Below are 20,385 nucleotides of genomic sequence, written 5' to 3' on the forward strand. Positions count from 1 at the left end.
AGAGGGGGGGGGGGGGGTGCAATCGGCATTGTTCAGGTCCTCAGACAGGGCTCCACCACCAGGTACAAAGACCTGTCCCCAACCTCTCTCAATTTGACTGGGTTTGGAACCCATGCCCCTTGTCTAGCGAGTGCTACTTAGGTTATGGCGAATCCCTCTGTCATAAACAGTTCCACCATTCCATTGTCCTTGATTCACCTAATCAGGGTAACAACACTTTTATCCCCCCTGCCTCAATAACAGAGAGATGGGGGATCCCACAGTGGCCAAAGTGACCATTTGGGCTGCTGTGAGCACATACTAGACAGGGTGGGTGTGTCTATGCAAATTGCGCTCAGCCCCTGAAGTCTTTTTGCACCACTTGCCACAGTTCACCACCAGATATCAGGATAGAGTTTACCCTGACCCCGCTTACACAGACATTTTATTCTTTAATGAAAGTAGGGGACTGCAGCCACTGCTTACTATACTCGCCAATCACCCTCTCTCTGGCTGCTTTTGCAGCCAGGGAGAGAGAGAGGCATAGAAATTTTGAGCAATTAGTGCTGATGTAGGCTTTAATATTTTAACATACATCATTATAACCCAACAGAAGGTGAAATAATCCTTGTGTTATAAGCACTACTTGACTGTTTAAGACATATATGCATTGTTTTAATTGTTATGGTGCCTTATGTAAGTTTCCAGTACTTCCATTTGGACCATTCAAAGAGCTGTGTTTAATATGACTAACAGTGAGACTATACCAGACCTGACTGACTTGCAGTGAGGAAGAACATATTGTCATCTTTACTTCATTGATAGGGAACAGAGGCACAGAGACAGGAAGTCTGTGTCAAGGATGGAAACTGAACTCATATTTCCTGTTTTAACCACAATACCATCCTCTCTCCCCCTGGGACAGATAGGCATGGAAAGCCTCTCAAAGGAAACCGACAGTACGGGAGCGTTGAAGTGAGAGAGTTCAGTCTGCAACACAATAGAGCATCCCAAAGTGGACTGTAACCATCGCTCAGCCTGAAAGGAAGTAGGTAGCATTTGTTCCTAGTAGTCTGGTAGTTTCATTAGCAACATATTGCAGTGGGAGAAGATTAAGATGTAGAAAATATAGCACTTATTCTTTAACTGTAAATACAGAATTCTCACCTTGATGCCTCAGGATTTATGTACATAACCCCATTGGAACTGAGGGAAGAACATGCATCACACACTGCAGAGCAAAACAAGATAATACTAAGTAAATAGATTTTTGACAAGTGCATTTATCAAGTACAGCATCGTGCTGGGTCATATGATTTTGTCCTTGCACTGACACTTAAGATCATCTGCACCATAATAGGAAATGGCAGGTCTATTTAATCAAATCAATTGACTGAAAATCTCCTGGTAAACTTATTCACTTTAAATGAAGAAATTTTTATATAGATTTACATTTCATAGTTTTTTAAACAGCAAAACAAATATCAATTTCAGATTTTTTTACAAATTGTTAAGAAATAATTTTACATATATAACTTGTCCTATTAATGTTTCAGAGGGGTAGCGGTGTTAGTTTGTAACTGAAAAAACTTTTAAAATAATGAATAGTCTTGAAGCACCTTAAAGACTTACAAAATTTGTAGATGGTATCATGAGTTTTCTTCGGCACAACCCATTGAAGAAGCGGGTTGTGCCCATGAAAACTCATTAAACCATCTACAAATTTTGAGAGTCTCTAAAAAGCTGCAAGACTATTTGTTATTTTTTAAGTTTGTCCTATTAATGTCAGACTTTTAGGGTTAAATTTAAAACCAACTGTGATATGTTAATAGTTATTGATGCTAAAGTTTTAATACGAAGAACATTAGAAAAACAGTTATTTTAATGGTCCAGGTGGCAGTACCTGAAACTTATATAAGGCACAGTGGCAAATATAGTAATCAACATCTGTCTTAAACAGTCAAGTAGTGCTTTTAACACAAAAATTATTTCACCTTCTGCTGTGCTATAATGATGTATGTTAAAAATATTAAAAAGCCTGCTTCACCACTAATTGCTTGAAATTTCTACACATATCATTAAAGAAGAAAATGTCTGTGATGCAGATGCCATGAGAACCCCAAAAGGTGTTAGAACTCCTCCCAATTACACTCCAAATGTGCCATGCAACTGTATTGCCTATCAATCTACAATTCACTTGCCTAGTGACTAAGTTCCCCATTCAGGAAAGCATATATACAACTGCTTAAATCCCACTGAATAAAGTTTTACATGTGCTTAGGTGTTATTCTGAATCAGAGGCTATAATATGCATTGGCAGGGGGATGAACTATATCATCTAAAATTTAATTGCTAAATTCTGTTCTTTTATAGTACAGTATTTAATATTCAGGAAATCATCCTAACCAGTCAAGTATTTAAGCATATGGTTTAGCTGTTTTCCTCAATAAGAGCCTTATGCTCTTGGGCCCCAGACCAAAAATAATGGCCTTAAGCATATGCTTTACTCTAATCACATTAGTAGTCTAATCAGGGGAGTTGGACCAGGTGATCTCCTGAAGTCTCTTCCAACCCTAACCTTCTATGATTCTTTGATTCAGTTTTTGCTGCATTAAGGCCATGACAGGCAATGCTATTTAATGACCCAATGCTGCAAATTAATGATCTCCTCTAGTGAGATTTTGGGAACTCAGCCCATCACATTTCTGTCCCACACATGAGGTGAAATCTTGACTCCAATGAACTTAATGGGAGTTTTTGCTATCTTATAGGGGCATAATTTCATACATGAATTCTAATAAACTGTTATTTATTAATATAATAAAAACATATTAATGCTTAGTGTAACGGTTGCAACAAGAAATACATATACTGTTTCAGAGATATGCAGAAGAAATCCCCAAGCAAACACGTAGCAATGTTTACAAGAAATACATTTTTACAAGATACTGTCTTTTTTCCCCTAGCTGTATTGCTCGTTTTAAAAATAATTGTTTCCATTGTCATTCCATTTGCATTGTTTCACTAATCCTCATTTGGCCAGAGAACATGTATGCTAATGCCAGGTGAACTGAATATGCAAGCATATGAACATTTGCGCTGTTAAACTGTGGCAGAGTTTTTATTTGTAACTATTTTGCTGGTGATAAAACAGTGAAATAAAAAACCTCTGCTATTTTACTGTGTCACATCTACAGGATTATTTCTGCCACAGCATGAAATGTGCAAAGCATCACACAACAAAAGTGTCTTTCAAATGGGGATTGAATTGTCCTGGGAAGATGGTAATTTCCTGCATTGACAATGGAATGGAACAAAACTCTCATGTCATTCTATTAAAAACAAAAAACAAAAACAATACTACTAATGAGAATTACTAAAAGAAAAAGTACCGAGAACAGACTCAGAGGGGTAGTCGTGTTAGTCTGTAACTTGAAAAACAAGTGGTCTTGGGGCACCTTAGAGACTAATAAAAATATATAGAATCATGATTTTTCATGGGCAAAACCCACTTCATCAGATGAGTTAAAATGGAAATAACAGAAACCTAGATATATATATATCAGCAAAAGAAGTACATGTCAATTGTAACAAAATACAGGACAATTGTATGACCTCTTGTTAATGAGGTTAATTAAGTGGGCTGGATGTGTCCCAATCATAGCTTTTGATTTGAAAATGCAGATGTTAAAAGCAGGGGAAATTGGCTTGGTAATGCACCAACCAATTGATGTTTTTATTCAAGCCCAGGGTAACAATGTCAAACTTGTAGATGAACAGACTGTGACTGCAAAAGGATCAGTTATCATGGCTCCGAAATAACATGAAACCAGGATACAATTTTATCATCCAAAATTATGGGCTTCCGTACATTTCATGCATAGAACATGTGATTCAGAACAACTGGAAAAATATAAAAGGTTTTTTTCCTGCATGATATATTTGCTGTTACTGTAGATGCTGGGCTAAATCTTGCTCACATAGCTATGACCTGTGCAATAAAAGATTCTACAGTCCATATAGTTTTCAGTTGTTTCTTTTGAGTCAGATCTGTAGATCTAGGTAATGGTATTTTACCTTCTTTTACGTGAAGGGAGTCTTAACAAATAAAATTCAACCCTGCTCTCATTGAAGTCAATGGGCAATTTGTCTCTGACTTTAAGGGGAGCAAAATCAGATCCCATTTAGACTGGCCATCTAGACTGGCAAGTTTTTCTGCAAAATCATCTGATTTTGCGGAAAAACTTGCCAGCTGTTTACACTGGCCGTTTGAATTTCCGCAAGAACACTGACGATCTCATGTAAGATCGTCAGTGTTCTTGCGGAAATATTGTGCTGCTCCCGTTCAGGCAAAAGCCCTCTTGCGCAAATCATTTGCGCAAGAGGGCCAGTGTAAACAGCACAGTACTGTTTTATGCAAAAAAGCCCCAATCGCGAAAATGGCGATCGGGGCTTTTTTGCGGAAAACCACATCTAGATTGGCCACGGATGCTTTTCCTCAAAAAGTGCTTTTGCGGAAAAGCATCCTGCCAATCTAGATGTGCTTTTCCGAAAATGCTTTTAATGGAAAACTTTTCAGTTAAAAGCATTTTTGGAAAATCATGCCAGTGTAGACGCAGCCAACAGGTATACTGTTAGGCCATGTCTACAGTAAGAGATTATTTCAAATTTACTAAGTTCAACTTCTAGGCACTCGATTTTATAAACTCAAACTTCCGTGTCCTCACTACAGGGAAGAATCGAATATAGTCCGAGGCAGGCTCAATTAATGTTGACGCGCTACCTAGGACTCAGAGCCACAGGAAACACTCTGGGGAGCTGAAGGATACCTCCGGGAAGCCAATAAGTTTGAATTAGCAGTGCCAGGGTGTCCACACTAATGTTATTTTGGACTTACAAGTTTTGGAATAGTGTTATTCCTCATGAAAAACAGGACTGCAGAGTTTGAATTCCATGGCCCATTATTCTGGAATAATGGGCTTGGAAGTGTGGACACATCGTTTACAAATTCAACTTGGGGGGTGTGGTATTTCGGACTAAGGTCCTAATGTAGACCAGACCTTAGGGGGAAAAAAGAACAAACAGCAGAAGAAAAAAAAATCTTCCTCAATACACAGGGCAAGCTGCTTGGCTAGAGTAAATCAGTGTGACTCCACCAGCTGAATATCTGCCCCACAGTTTTTATTATAATAAAGAGATAACATTGCCAGCCAAATATTATTTATGAAGTTTCACAGGAGGTAAAGCATTCACACTAAATCCTGTTGACACTTTTTATGTCTCTTGATTATAGTATCTCTGTTGAACAACAACAAAAAAATCAATTGTAGAAAGAAGAGATAGTTTTAATATACTTGGTGAAAGGAATCATACGTAGTGTACTACTTGGACACATGTTTAGCCAAAATTAATGTTTGCAATTGGATAGTCTAATCCTGCTTCTATCAAACATCTTGGAAGAAAAAGTAACAGTGTCCCAATTTCTTAGAACCAAATATACATTTTTAAACAGAACATATTTACAGATAACAAAAATGAAGTTGGTTTCACCACAGGAAATTCTAAAATACTTAAAGTAAACATATATTGTGCTTGCCATGCCTATTTCATCCTCTAATTATGCATATACATGTAATAAATAATAATTGATTTATGCCTCTGATTAGCTTATATCTATGGTACCATTAGAAATGAATTATATTTTCATGGCAACATATTACAAAAAGGAGCACTAAGTGGACAGTAACAGTAATAAATGCTACTGTTATTAATGGCATTATTCTCTCTCTGTGTGTTTTGACAAAAACAGTGATAAATCTATTTGTAATTGGACATTATTACTTTCATGGCTAAGATTCATTTGCTTCCCCTGTTCCTGCCCACACAGCAAACACATGTGCATGCTAGTTACGTTATCTGGATAAAAATTTACCGGTAACTCAAAAATTAACACACATTGAATGTAATCCTATGAAATGTGTTTACAGACTTGCGCACACTGCAGGGAAGTATAATGGTCTGTACACAAGTGATCATGACTGCTGTTTGTGAAATGTTCAAAACTCACCTTCTTGCAGGCACACAGCTTTGTCACTTGGTTTCCAGCTCAAGGAGCCATTAAAATGTCTCACACAGATTTTTTTTGAAGGACCCTTGAGCCTGTATCCTTCTTGACAGTGAAGACGGACTACAGCACTTTCAAAGAAAACACCTGTGCTGGGTGTCTTGTATCCATGTTCAGGGACTCCAGGATCAGCACAAGCATGGAAGTCATCAAATCCTATGTCAACAAACATGTATGTCACTTATGTTAATTTATTACTCAAAGAGTTTCAGTCTTCCTTTTTTCCCTTAGGATCCACCACGTCGACAGCCTCCAGCGAACAGTGACAGCCAGTGGAAAACAGTGACAAAAAGAATCACCCACTGAAATCCCTGTCACTTAGTGGAACCCCTAAGCCACCTATTAATGCCCGTCAGTAGGCTCTTCACTATTGGCATTCTAGGGAGCAACCCACCCCCCATCCCCAAAAAGGAAATCCTAGGTGCTGAGGTACTCTGCTTCTTCTCATGCCCCTAACTCACATCTGTTGTGCTTGGAGTAGAAGTGATGTCAGCCCAGCCACTCAGTACCTGATCAAAGTCAATAAAGACCGGACCCACATGTGGGCAGGGAACAAAGTTCATCACAGGAGTTGGAGGAGGTGGAGGCTGTGGGGAGGGGAGCAGAGTGATTTGGAAGAGCCAAGGGAAAGACACAATAAAATCACGAGGGAGAAACAGAAAAAGAGAAAGGGGAGAAAATGAGAAGGGAAAGCATGGTGGGCTTGAAGTCTAGCTGCAACCCAAGGAGCTGAGCAGGTTGGGGGCATGACAGGCATTTTGGGGACTATTGGCACATAGGGAAAAGTGACTTTCTATTTTAGGTAAATGAGATCCAAACAAAGAATGTGGCTTATGAGTCAGTTCACATATTGGTAACCTACAAGCAGGAGTTAACACCAAAGACATTTGCTTCGAGAGAACTAATTAATCAACAAACAAATAGCCAAGAATCATATTTGTAAAATGAGTGTCCATCTGCACTTTATCACGCTCACTGCAAGATAAGCAGCGTCTTTTACACAAAACGTTGGTTTTTTGGTTGAAAAATAACACAGGTTTGTACTGAACATGTTCAGTATATTGAAAAAGCAAATAGCTCTGCAACAAGATCAGCAGGGTGGCAATCAGCCAGTGGGAGGGATGCCTGGAAAATCTGAAAACCATCAAATTATAGATTTCATGCTTTGATTTTAAAAGTAAAGTGCTGTAGGGCCCTCAGTCATTTCCTGTATGATAAGACTCAAGTGCCTCCACAGTCCAGTGAATGCAGGCTCCATGGCTGTCAGATGGATGGCTATTGTCCTGCTCCCAACAGACCTCACCCACCAGAGGTGGCAGGAGGTATTGTGTAGGAGCTGGCTCTACTAGATCTGCACCTTTGGGGTTCTCCTATGCCACAGGGAACCTCAGCCCAAGGAAAGCAGCCACCCTCCACTTCCTTTGTATCACTAGGGAAGCGTAAGGGGAGCAGACCACAGCCTCTTGCCCTATGAATTCACAAGAGCTCAAAATTCACAAGAGGTCAAGTCTCATCTGTGATGGGTCTGTGAAACAATTCCATGACAGGCTCCCCTCCCCCTATGCACATTGTACAGACATCATATACCTTGGGACCTACTGCATAAAATATACATGTTTCTACCACTAACAAATGTGATGATCACGCAGCCACAGATTCATTATGCTGGTGGGGTTATATAGCTCATACAGGTCTTGGTTCTGGGGAAGGGTTAAGCTCATTATCTGAGTTTCAAAGAGAGTTTCTTATGCTGCCAGCTATAGAAGCAAAAGCCTCCAACTGAGGCCAATCATGGTCTCTCTCAGCAAAGGATGAGAGGGTTGGCAGCAATCTTGGATGATAAAGGAGAAGGTGGTCGCCTAGTCTCCCTTGAGACCCTGACCAGAAGAATCATTTCATGTTCATGGGTTTGTCAGCCTCCTGCAGATGGAACCAAGCTATTGAAGGGCAAGAGAGGGTAAAAACAACCTTAATTCCAGTCCCCAGGCAGGAAGAGTAGATTTAAAACCCTAGACTGGCAGGTGATGATACATAGCATCTGTGAAGGACAATTCCTCAAAAAAATCCCCCAAAATATCCTTAGCAGATATGGGCCCCATCTAACTTAGAAGGAAGTTACATGTAATTCTGCTTTTTGAAAAGACTGAGCCAGATCCCAGTTGCAATTCAGGCCCCTTTGTGCTGCTTCAAAGACACAAAAGGAGATAGAAAACTGGTTTAAAACTGCAAAGTCAATTCAATGCCATTTTTCCTGCCTCCCAGTACCAGCACAGAGAAGGAAAGTGTGCTGTGATTCGAGTGCACTGCATTCTATGGCATCCCCCCCCTCTACATCATGGCGCCTAGGGAGTCATTATTACCTGTTGCATGTTAGAGCAACCCTGAAAGCTAATCTGTTTGTGATGAAGGTGCCTCAGGAAGAAGTGGTGTAACTCCCCTACCCCGCCCCACATCAGATATACCAAGTATTTATAGTCTCAGGGGCCCAAACAGAAAATTCCACCTGAATTTGAAAATTGTAACATCCCCTAGATTTTTATGTTGGAATTAACTCCAGGGGTGATTTTATAGTGGGATGGTACATTATGCAGTGGTTACTTGGAGAATTATGGATGCTTTAGTAAATCGTGTCTGTCAATGTCAAACTGCTTTCACAAATTTCTGTTACTTTTTTAAAAGTAGTAACTGTCCTTAATCATGTGTATAATTATACCTTGGGTTCATATGCTGATTTCATTATAGTAAATTTACTCTAAACATTTATTCTGCCCCCAGCCCACACTTCCACCCAAGGCCTCACCATTGGTCTGCTTCTTCTTGCCACTGATCCATCCATTCCTGAGGTCTGTGTTCCTGGTTCAAAATGATCCCACTGCTCTGCCACCACATCAGGGCTGTCACCCACTCTGGCACTCTGCCTTGCCTACAAGACTCTGCTTACAAAATACCTTGCCTACAAGACTCTGCTTACAAAAACTCCCCAGTCACAGATTCACTGGCTCTGGGAGATAGGCTGCTGCCATCAAGTGTCCAACTCCTTCTTTTAAAACCCTGGAAGAATCACTTGAACTTCTTCCAGAGTACCCCCTCCCCCAAGCTCTTTTACAACAAGAGAGCTTGAAAGAGAAAACATAACACAAACTGCAGTCTCTAGTAGCTGACCTCTTAGCCTAAGCAGGCACACACAGAGACATGTTACCTTCCAGGACACAAGAATGAAATCATTGCCTTAAAAAAGGTGATTTTATTAACAAAAGAAAAAGATATACTCGATAAAGCATACTTGCTTGCTAGGTGTTACAGAGCAACTGAGAAAAGAACAGATTAAAACAGAGGAAAAAATGGTCTCTCTGGCACAGCTTAGGTATAGTGAATGGGGGAGGGGGGAAGCACATGGATTGCACACAGAAATTTTAACCAAACAGCGAAATAAAGAAAAATACCCTGATCACAACTAAACATACATTTCTCTATCTACCCACGACTAGGGTTGCCAGATGGTTGAAACAAAAATACCGAACACCCCCCATCTTCCCTCAAAAAAACACCGGGAAAAAATTCTGTTGAAGGAAAAAAGGGAGGAGGGAGAGACCAAAGTTCTTAGGGGGAAAAAAAAGGACTCCAAGACTTATTAAGCAAATAAATAAATAAATAAATAAATAAATAAATTAAAACAGCATGTCCCCTTAAGAGTGAGTGCAGGGATAGGAACAAGAGAGCGTTTGAACACTAAGACCCAGGGTATTTTATTCAGGTTCATGCTACCTAAATTACTTTGGTATTATCAGTGTAAAAATATGATGAAAAATCAATCAGAAGACTAAAAGAAGCAGGGTTCTGTTTTAGGTAGATAATGAACAATTATAATCCATATGAAATTATTGTATTACTGAAATTCTCCATTTTAAACTGCCCGTTATAATATGATTCATCTTGTTCACGATGAAAAGCTTGAAAATTAGAGGCCAGTTATTTCACAGTAGTCTGGTGGTTTTTAAACATAGTCCCATTCTGAACCAGATTTTTAGCTACCCACAAAACTGCTCATCTTTTGCAAATTCCTTGGCCAGAGAGTGTTAGAACACCTCAGGTTAGGATTTGCTCCATATTTTAAAGGTTTTCACATTGCCATCCCTAACATTCCTTAACATGGGTATCTCCATTCCTGGGCAATTGCTTCCTAATGCAGACTTGTGAGAGCTGTAAAAACAGCAGATTATTCCTTGATAAAAATAAATGTAGCACATATCTTCACTGGAGTAAAAGAACTTTGGTTGTAACATTATATTGGAGTGTGGGCTTCCTTTAAGACAATATGTTTGTTTTGGGGATTACTGAATTGACATGTCCTTTCTCTATTTTTCTACAGTGGCAGGAAGCAGAGACTTTGTGGCTTACAGTGGGACTGGATCCCCAGCTCACATTTTTCAAAAGTAATCTGTATATGCTGCAGCTTCAACATTTTATCTGAAGTCAAAACATAGTAAGAGGCCAGAAATGCAAACATGCTGAGGGCTCATTTGTCTCCTGCAAAGGAAAAAAAAGCATTTATGTCCCTTTAATAATCATTACCCTAAGTAGCTCTGCTTTAACCACACAGAGTTCTGTGCCTCTGGCTACCTATGCTTTTTCATAATCAGTGATGTTAATTGAAGCATCTGCTCACCACTACAGAAAAAGAAGGATCTACTTAGATTAACATCTTCTGTTGGAAGAAGTTAAATTAATTATAAAACTGTAATTTTATTAGTGAAATCCCTGCTAAAACACAGCCCCTCTCTAATTCTTTAAATCACTATTACTTAGGTTTCCTCAAGGCATCAGCAGCTCTGTGAAACTCGGCCTGGCTTAAAATGTGATTCCCAATCTTGATTGCTATTGTTTCAGAGTGCATCCCAGCTCACAAGATTGTTGGGTGCTCCTGCTTCTCACACTATTCAACCTTATCTAGAACAGCATATTAGGCCACTGAAAGAAAGGCAGGTGTTTCAATTGCAATGCAGGAAAAGTAGAATAGCCAACAAACACTTCGGGGGGTGGGGTTGATAGTTCGTTTAACTACAAACTGATCTTAAAACCAAGAACATTACAAAGCAACATTTTCCTTCACATAACCCTAGCAGAAGTAGAGAAATAAGGAAATCACTGTGCACTGCAATCCACAGGCACCAAAACCTCCCACGCACAAGAGAAAATAAAGACACAGGAATTACAGAAGTGAGGCAATAAGACTTGAGAGAATGTTTGATCCTTTAAATGACTGGATATATATTAATAATGATATATTCATTATGTGCAGTATTATAAATTTGTTTCAAAAGTGGCAAACAGAAAGGTGATAATGAATTCATGGAGAATAGGTCTAGCAATGTCTATTCACCACGATGGTCAGGGACACAACCCAGTGTTCTGGTGGCCCTAAACCTCTGACTTCCAGAAGCTGGCACTGGATAACCAGGGATGTATCAATCAATAATTGTCCTGCTCTGTTTATTCCTTCCTAAGCATCTGGCACTAGGCATTGTTAAAGACTCAGATGGACAATGGGTCTGAAAAATGGCCATTCTTATGGAATTCTATTAGCACCCCTTTTCTGTGAGAAATCAGAGCACTCCTTACAAAGTCAGGTAAGATTTATCATTTCCATTCTGAGAGATGGAGAAACTGAGAGGACTGCTAGCCCTGTGTCACACAGCAGGTTAATGGCAGAGCTGAGAATAAAGCAAAGGGTCATCTGCTTACATCCTGCTGCTTTGGCTCTGCTGCAACTTTTGAATGTGTTAGGAATTGGCCAAAAACTGGAAGTTATTGAGTTCTCTACTCAAATCAGTTGTTCTTCCTTGAATCTCCCTTTGCCATCTATCCTCCTCTCTCTTCCCCTAACTCCTCCCTCTATTCTACGATTGGCAGCAAACTTTCCATCAGGCCAAGGGATGGTACTGGTATCGGGGGTTATGATTTTCCTTTAAGCTGCCTCCAATGTTCTACAACAGAAACTATTTGTTGAGGCCCATCTGCAAAGCAGCAGCAGGAAAATCAGTGCTCAGTGGACACTCTCAAATCCCCCCACAGGGCATAGTTACCCCCTCCCCTGCCACTCTGCAGCACCCTCTGCTGAGGACAGCAACACTAGAGAGCAGCCTCTCAGAAGCATTTCTGAGCCTAAGGGGCAGATCAGCCTTAAAATCCTCACTCATGAGAGACGTATTTTCTAAGCTCTGGGACAAATCTGTGTCAAACTGTGCTGACAACTCTCTGGTAATTCTAAGGACAGCTGCTCCATTCTGACAGGAACACAGACATGCAGGTTTAGAGAGCAATAGAAAATAAAACATGGGCAAAAAGCCCACAGTGCACAAAAAGAGTCAGCTATAAGTTGCCTTGCCTGATATGCAGCTCAGTGATTAAACTGAGCCGATGAGAAGGGTGAAAGGATACACTGGCAGTATGTCAGCTCCTGCATAGGAGGAGATGGCAGAAGCATATGAGAAAGTACGTGACATCACAGAGGTCCCCTTGGGGTTGTCCTCAGGTGTGCTATTCATGCCACTGATGCCAACCTTCTTGCTCTCTCGGGCTCCCCACCATCCTGTCCTGCTGAGCCAGAAGCACTGGTCTTCCCCAGCCAAAGCATAGAGTTGGGTTTATCACACCCCTGCACAGTAACAAACTCTGAACCAGTTCAGCTCTGGGAGGGCTCCACTACAAGGGCTCAGTACTAAGGATGTTAAATTGCAGTTAATTGTCTAGTGGAGTAGTTAATGGAATTTCCATCCACTACTCAACTAGTTGATAGGCACTTCAGAAGGGGCTCTTGTACATTCCAAAGGAGGAATGCGTAGTCCTGCTGACTCCAGGCTGCACACAGTGTGCCTGTTTTGAAATGTACAAGAATCCCCAGCGGGGGCTCTTGTGCATTTCAAAGCATGGAGCCCAAGGAACAAGCCCATGTCTGGAGGGGATGGTGCCGAGGCTAGCCACAGGGAGAGGCTGAGGATGGAGGCAGGCAGCGATGGTGGCATGGGGATGCAGATGACACAAACTAGCCAGCTTCCCAGTTTGGGCCCGATCCTTCCCCCTGTTTAGTCTTGGATGTTTCCAGCAGGCATCTTAGATGGTAAGTGGGGAAGGAGGCATCCTGATGTCTGGAGATTGTCACTGTTGTTGGGTTCACCCCTCCCCTTATATTCCTTTTGCCCAAGGTGGGAATTCTCTGTGCTCTGTTCAAACTTGTGTGTCCCTTATCCTGCTCCTAATGCAGAAGCGGGCTCCATCCCTGGAGCAGCCTGTGCTGGCTATCTAGTTGCTCCCACGGTGGGTGGATGGGGGAAGCAGGACTTGTGCTTCCCAGGCAAATGCCCTATCTCCTAAGCCACTATATCCTGCCCTCCCTGTGTGGGAGCTGGCTCCATTTCTGGGGCAGCCTGTGTTGGTGGTTCAGCTGCTCCCAGGGGAGCAGAAGGACTTGAACCCATCACCTTGGGCTCCTTAGGCAAATGCCCTAACCCCTACCCGCTCCATCCCTGGCTATCTGGCTGCTCATGCCATCCCCCTGCGCTCCCCAGGCGAATGCCCTATTCCCTAAGCCACTCCAGGACCCACCCCAACTACCTCCCTTCAGCGTGACCCTTACCCTGCCTTCCTAATGCCGGAGCTGGCTCCATCCTTAAGGTGGCTGACTGGCTACTCTCAAACTCGAACCCACCACCACCCTGTGCTCCCTAGGAAAATGCCCAATCACCTCAGCCACTTCAGGACTCACCCCACCTCCCTACATTCCATCACCCTGTCTTCCTAATGCCAGAACTGGCTTCACTTCTGAGGCAGCCAGTGTTGGCTGTCCAGCTGCTTGGAGGGGGGTGGGTGGGAGAGGAGACTCAGGCCCACCACCCTGTACTCCCCAGGCAAATAGCTAATCCCCTAAACCACTTCTCAACCCACCCATCTCCCTACCTTCAGCATGTCCCTTATCCTGCCTTCCTAACATGGGAGCCAGCTCTACCCAAGGAGCAGTCTGTGTTGCTATTAATTTAATTTGATGACCCCTAGTTCTTGTGTTGTAGGAGCACGTAAATAACTTTTCCTTATTTACTTTCCCCACACTACTCATGATTTTATAGACCTCTATCATATCCCCCCTTAGTCTCCTCTGTTCTAAGCTGAAAAGTCCCTGTTTTATCAATATCTCCTCATATGGCACCTATTCCAAACTCCTAATCATTTTTGTTGCCCTTTTCTGAACTTTTTCCAATGCCAAGATATACCTTTGAAATGAGGCAATCACATCTGCATGCAGTATTCAAGATGTGGGTGTACCATGGATTTATATGGAGGCAATAAGTCTTTGTTTTATTCTATCCCCTTTTAAATTATTCCTAACATTGTTTGCTTTTTTGACTGCTGCTGCACATTGAGTGGATAGTTCTCTGAAAACATCCACAATATCTCCAAGATCTCTCTCCAGTGATAAAAGCTAATTTAATCACCATCATTTTATAGACCTCTATCATACTCCACAGTGGAAGCTCCTTTCTGTCCATGGGATTAGACCCAGATCTTCACTCTGCACACTGTGTCATGGCATAGGGCACTGTAACTCCATATGCCATGTTGCAATCCCACTCACTTAAACTTTGCCTGTGAAAGAGCAACCACACAGTACCTGCGCTGTGACGCAGAGTTGAGATACTGTTTTCCCTTTGTTTTCCAAAAGCCACAGCTGAACTCCAAATACAGGCTGCATGCCGCTGCAGCCTCAGGCTGATTTGCTGGATACCTTCTCAGAGGGGGTTGTTGTCTCAATTTTGAAAGGTGCTTAAAAGGCCAGGGAAATGTTGAGAAGGGTGTGGGCTGGGTTTGCTGCTAATCCAGAAAACAAGTCAGTATAAAACTACCCATCAGCTGTGACTGCAGGACAGAATGTTCCACAATGCCCAACGACCAGGCTGCTTCCTTTCCACAACCAACCAGAAGAGTCTACATGGGGGGGAGGGGACTTCCCACAGCCCCCCAATCCTTGCAGGCTTGCCAGCTGCAGAAGCAGGGGGGCGTGGGAATCCTCCCCAGCTCTCTGTTTTTACTACTCTCCTCTTCTCCCTTCTCTTGGGACCCTTCTAATTTTCATCCTTCTTTCTGTCTCTGTCCCTGCCCTTTCATCCATTTGCTGCTGCTTCCTCGCACTCCTTCCTGTTTCCATCATCAATTTGCTGCCTCTTCCTGCTGTCACATAGGCTACTCCCTCCTCCCCTCCTGGCTACCCAGTGATCTTGTTCTGGAAGACTGCTGGTGCTGCTTGGGGAAAGAGGGGGCTAAATTGGGATCTGATGAGAAAGAGTTGGTCCAGTGGTGGATCTGGCCAGCAGGAAGGTATTTCTCTGAGTACGGCCCCTCAGCGTCAGAAGGAGAGGGGAGGCTGCTTGCACGGACTGCCTCTGTGCACTCAGCAGGGAGTTCTGGGGCGGGGGTCGTGGTCAAGCAAACTCCTCCACCAAACCCTGTGGCGTGGCACGCCATGCACACAGGCCTTTCCCTTGGGCCTCCAGCCTGGGAAGCAGCTGTCCTGCCTTCTAGGGGGTCACTGAGGGGGAAAATGCAAAACCCTGCTTCCCACAAGCATTCAGGGGTTTTCTCCTTGGCCTGGGTGCTTGCTCAGCACCCCACACTCCCAACTGCACCCCAACACTCTGCCTCAGTCTGGAGTCTCCTCCTGCACCCAAATTCCCTCCCAGAACTTGCATCTCTCACCCCTTCCTGTTCCCAAATCCCTGGGTCTCAGCTCAGAGCCCACACTCTGTCCCAGATTAGTGAAATTGAGCAAGCGTGGGGGACAGCAAGTGATGGACAGAGGAGGAAATGGAGTGGGTAGAGCCTCAGGGAAGGGGTGAGGTAGATCCTGGGTTGTCCTAACATTTAAAAACTGATCTTGGGTGAAAAAAGATTGGTTGCCACTGAATTAAATGAAAGACAAAATTTAGAAAGTGAATCAGTGGTTCTTCCGACAGCATTTAGCTCATATAACACTACTATATTTCTGTAATAAAAACTCAGCTTAGTTGTCAAAGGAGCATATATTCATCTTTTATGTCTGGGTAGGGATTTATACACAAAACTGTCATGAGCTTAACAGGGAATTTCCTAAATTCGTATATTGGAAATCCATCCTTAGGTATGCAACATAAAGAAAAATCAGAATATTACTTCTTCTGTGTTTTTAAATAATATTTAATATCCATTTCAATATTGCTATTGTATTTATCATATTTTTCATCGGCATTAAAAAAATTACTATTACCATTCATCAATATAAGCATTTTTGCTCTACATATGTATCCCTTATGAAATGTATGAAGATAGAAGCAGAAATGAAGCATGAGTTGTTTAGTATAATATTTCTTTTAGACCAATACAGGTTGAACCTCTCTGGTTTGACATGATTTTAGTTAGCCAGATGTTCACTTATCATGGTTGTGGCAGTTTCCTATGGTCCCATAAAGGATGTTTACAACCACCAGTCCTGGCTCTCAGTGTTCTGTGCTGTTACTTAGCTCTAATTTACCCCTAAATGTATTCTAAGAGCCCAGTAAGCCATGGAAGTGTTGGTAATGCTGCTAGACAATACTGACCTCCTGTGATTCCAAAAATTTTCTGGTTCAGCATTGGTCATGTTCCAAGGGTGCCAGACAAGAGAGGTTCAACAGGTAGTATAAAATAAGTTTAATCAAAGCAAATCCAGAACAATGAAATGTCACTTGAACCATGCAGCAAAACATAGGTGTGGGATGTAGGAGTGCTGCAGAATCCCTGCGTTTTGAACATGCCAGACCCTGCCGACCCTGGGAGCACCACTGCCAGCTCCAGGTCTTTCTTAGCTGCCAGCCATACCCCCCACTTAGCCTCAGATCCCAGCTGGCTGCCAGATCCACATCTGAAGGCTTCACCACCTTTCACATGTAGGATCTTTCCCGGCCACCAGGCCTGAGTCCTCATGAAGAGCTCTAGGGGGAGTGAGGGGCATGGACAAGGGTAAGGAGAAGTGCAGTTCAGCACCCCCACAGCAAAAACTGTTTCAGCACCACTGCAGCAGAGTACCTGGTTTCTTCAGGGCACAATGAAAATTTCAGGAATCAAATAGTCATGTTTACTCTACTATGCGGTGATTAGACTCATCTGGAGTATTGTGTCCAGTTCTGGGCATCATATATGAGGACAAATTGGAAAAGGTCCGGAGAAGAGCAACAAAAATGATTAAAGGACGAGCAAACATGATCTATGAGGGCAGGTGGAAAGAATTAGGTTTCTTTAATCTGTAAAACAGAAGACTGGGGGGGGGACACACACAACAACAGCTTTTAAAAGGGTGTTACAAGGAGGAAGAAGAAAAATTACTCTCCTTAACCTTCTCCCCGCCCCCCAGCCATGGCCTCAGTGCCAGTCTCCCAGCTGGCTTTCCCCTGCCGCCAACCCCTTCTTTACACAGAGCTCCTGCCCCACTGTGGCAGCATGCGTAGCCCCACTGCCGGGTTCCTGGCCCCGCTGCCAGACTACTCTGTGGTCAGGATCCCGGCTCTATGGGCAGCCGTGCTGCCTTCTAGTCCCACCAGGCAGCTGCACCGCTTGGTAGTAGTGGCACTGGTGGACTTCTGGTCATGCTGCCGGGCGGCCCTGCTGCCTCTTGGTCTTGCTTAGCAGTTTTGTTGCCAGGCTCCAGCCCCGCTGCCTCCTGTCCCCTACGCCTACCCTTTGCAGTGTTGCCACTGGGTTGCAGCCCAGCTGCGGGGCTCCTATTTCCCTGCCACAGGGCAGCTCTGCTATTGGGCTCTAGCCCTGCTGCAGGGTGCCCAGCCACCAGCCCTCCACTGACTCTCTGGTCCTGGGACGTCTGAGGTCCTGCTGGATCAGGGATGTTGCCAGATCAGAGAGTCCCGGTTAAGAGACTTTTAAATGGAACATTTCAGAATTTAAGTTTTTACATATGAACTCCCTTTTTGTCACTCAAATGTCTAACTCCAGGATTGTATCTGCACACTAGATAGACAAACATTTTTGTGAAATATACTGTACCCACAATCAACTGTACTATGGACACAAAGCAAGGGGCCGGGCTGGGGAAAAAAATCGGGCCCTCATTTACTTTAGGAGCTAGATGTTATTGTAGGAGAGTTATTTGTGAAGGCTGAATTATTGAATCACTATTTTATGCCACTAGAAAATACTTTTTCGTGTTTTATAGAAAGCACCTACATACAGTTGAATTATAGGCATTATATAAGTTGATGAATAAAATATTCTCCCCATCTGGATTTAATACTTAAGGATTTCAAGTTACACTTTTATTACCCATCCACCCTAAGCCCTTTCAGTTTGCAATAACTCCAGGAACAGTAATATTAACTGTAATTTAATAAGGGCCTCAAGGCACTGAACTGCAAGAACATAGCAAATAGCATTATGCAATACCAAATTTAAGTCAGTATACAAAAACATAATAAATGTCTCTCTACATATGTCCTCAAAACATTAAGGCCACATAACATAATCACACAGAACTCAAATATTCTGACAAGCAATAAAAGAACATGGGAGAGACATGTTTTAAACTAATTGCTGACTTCAGATCCAAGCAAAGAGCTCCGGTGGACTTTATTGGGACTTATATGAGAACATACTATGGCAGAATTTGGCCTCTCAAGTTCAGACTTTAAAATGGCCAAAGCTGAAACCTCTGGGAGTGACTTAATATACCATCCACACAACATAAAAAGTGAAATATTCCCTCCCAACAAAGAGCTTTCAAAGACTTGAGCCAGGTCTTCAGCTGGTGTAAATTATCAGAGCGTCACTGAAATTAGTGGATCAATTTCCACAAGCCAAGTATCTACCCCTTGGCATATGTTCTCCCCTAAAAAGGATTAAAGAAAGAAAAAATTCCAAACCTGACCAATATCCTCCCTACTCCAGCATCCTGTGGCTGACAGAAGCCAGAGCCAAACTCTTCCAAGGGAGGTTCAAGAATTTTCTCGGTAACAGATATTTATGGTCTAATCTCACAACAGGAGAAATTTCTTCTTAAAATCCAGCAGTTAATGTTTGGCTTTTGTCTCACAGATGGAAGGCACATTTTTAACCTAATGTAACCGTAGATGTTCTTATTATTCATATAAATATAAAATAATTCTGAATCCTATTAAGCTATCTGCTTTGGTAATATCTTGTGGCAATGAGCTTCACTGATTAACTATGCACTGTATTAAAGAGTGTTTCCTTTTTATCAGTTTCATATTTGTTGCTTTTTAATTTCATTGGATGTTGCATTGTCTTTCTATTATGAAAGAGAAATATGATTACAAACAAGACATTCTTGAAAGCATGTCCCCTCGTACTAGTCTCTTCTTTAAATTAAATAGTTCCTAATCTTTGTAATCTTTCCCTACATCAAAGTCTCTCCAGGGCTCTAAATAATTTTCATTGCTGTTTCTGGATGCTTTCCATTTCTGCTATATGCTATCTGAGATGGGGTAACCACAACTCAACTCCCTCAGCTTTTCACCACAACTTCAACCACCAATCATCCATTAAACTCCCTTCTAGAACGCTCCCAAACTTGTGAATCAACACAATCAGCTCCAGCAATAGAATCCTACAGACAACTATATACAAGAAACCCAAGGATCACTACCCTTACTTTCACAAATCCATTAACTGCTTCAAACACACCAAGAAATCTATTATCTACAGCCAGGCACTCAGATATCCCAGAATATGCTCCTATGAGAAAAGATCTATATTCTAGTCTAACACACCTGCATAGAACAGGGCACTCCAGCAGAGAAGTTCACATCATGGAACAGGGCACCCAAAACCCCAACAAAACCTGCTTCAGTACAGAAATAAAAGCCCCTTCGACGGTACACCCCTGGTTGTCACCTAACACTCCACACTGGAACCTGACATAGGATACCATTAAATAACTACAACCAATACTCGATGGGGACCACATCCTGAAAGAAATCTTTCCTGAAACCCCCTCTTATGGCTTTCAAACAGATTCCCAACCTCTCCAAGATTATAATCAGAAACAAGCTACTCATAGACCATGATACATCAACTCAAAGTGGCACCAAACAATGGCAAAACAATAGACACATCTGTAGTCCTATCTCCACTGGTATGATCATCAACACAGCCCATAAAAGATCTTTCAAGATTCATAGGTCCTACACATGCCTATCACAAAATGTGGCATGCCTTATCCAGTTCATTAAATGGCCCAGTTATAACAACAC

General features: G+C 42.3%; 1 protein-coding gene across 5 annotated transcripts in view; it reads right to left on the bottom strand.

Moving 5' to 3' along the window:
- The window catches only part of SUSD4 (sushi domain containing 4), a 124,322-nt gene that overhangs the window by 51,568 nt on the left and 52,369 nt on the right, over positions 1-20,385 (bottom strand). For all 5 annotated transcript variants that reach the window (XM_075925257.2, XM_075925261.2, XM_075925256.2 and 2 more), the window contains one exon: positions 6,047-6,259. In XM_075925257.2, coding sequence (XP_075781372.1) covers positions 6,047-6,259 — 213 coding nt within the window. The remainder of the gene's footprint in view (positions 1-6,046; positions 6,260-20,385) is intronic.

Source organism: Pelodiscus sinensis, chromosome 3 (genome assembly GCF_052426305.1).
Source record: "Pelodiscus sinensis isolate ZL-2025 chromosome 3, ASM5242630v1, whole genome shotgun sequence".
In the NCBI taxonomy this organism is placed as follows: Eukaryota; Metazoa; Chordata; order Testudines; family Trionychidae; genus Pelodiscus; species Pelodiscus sinensis.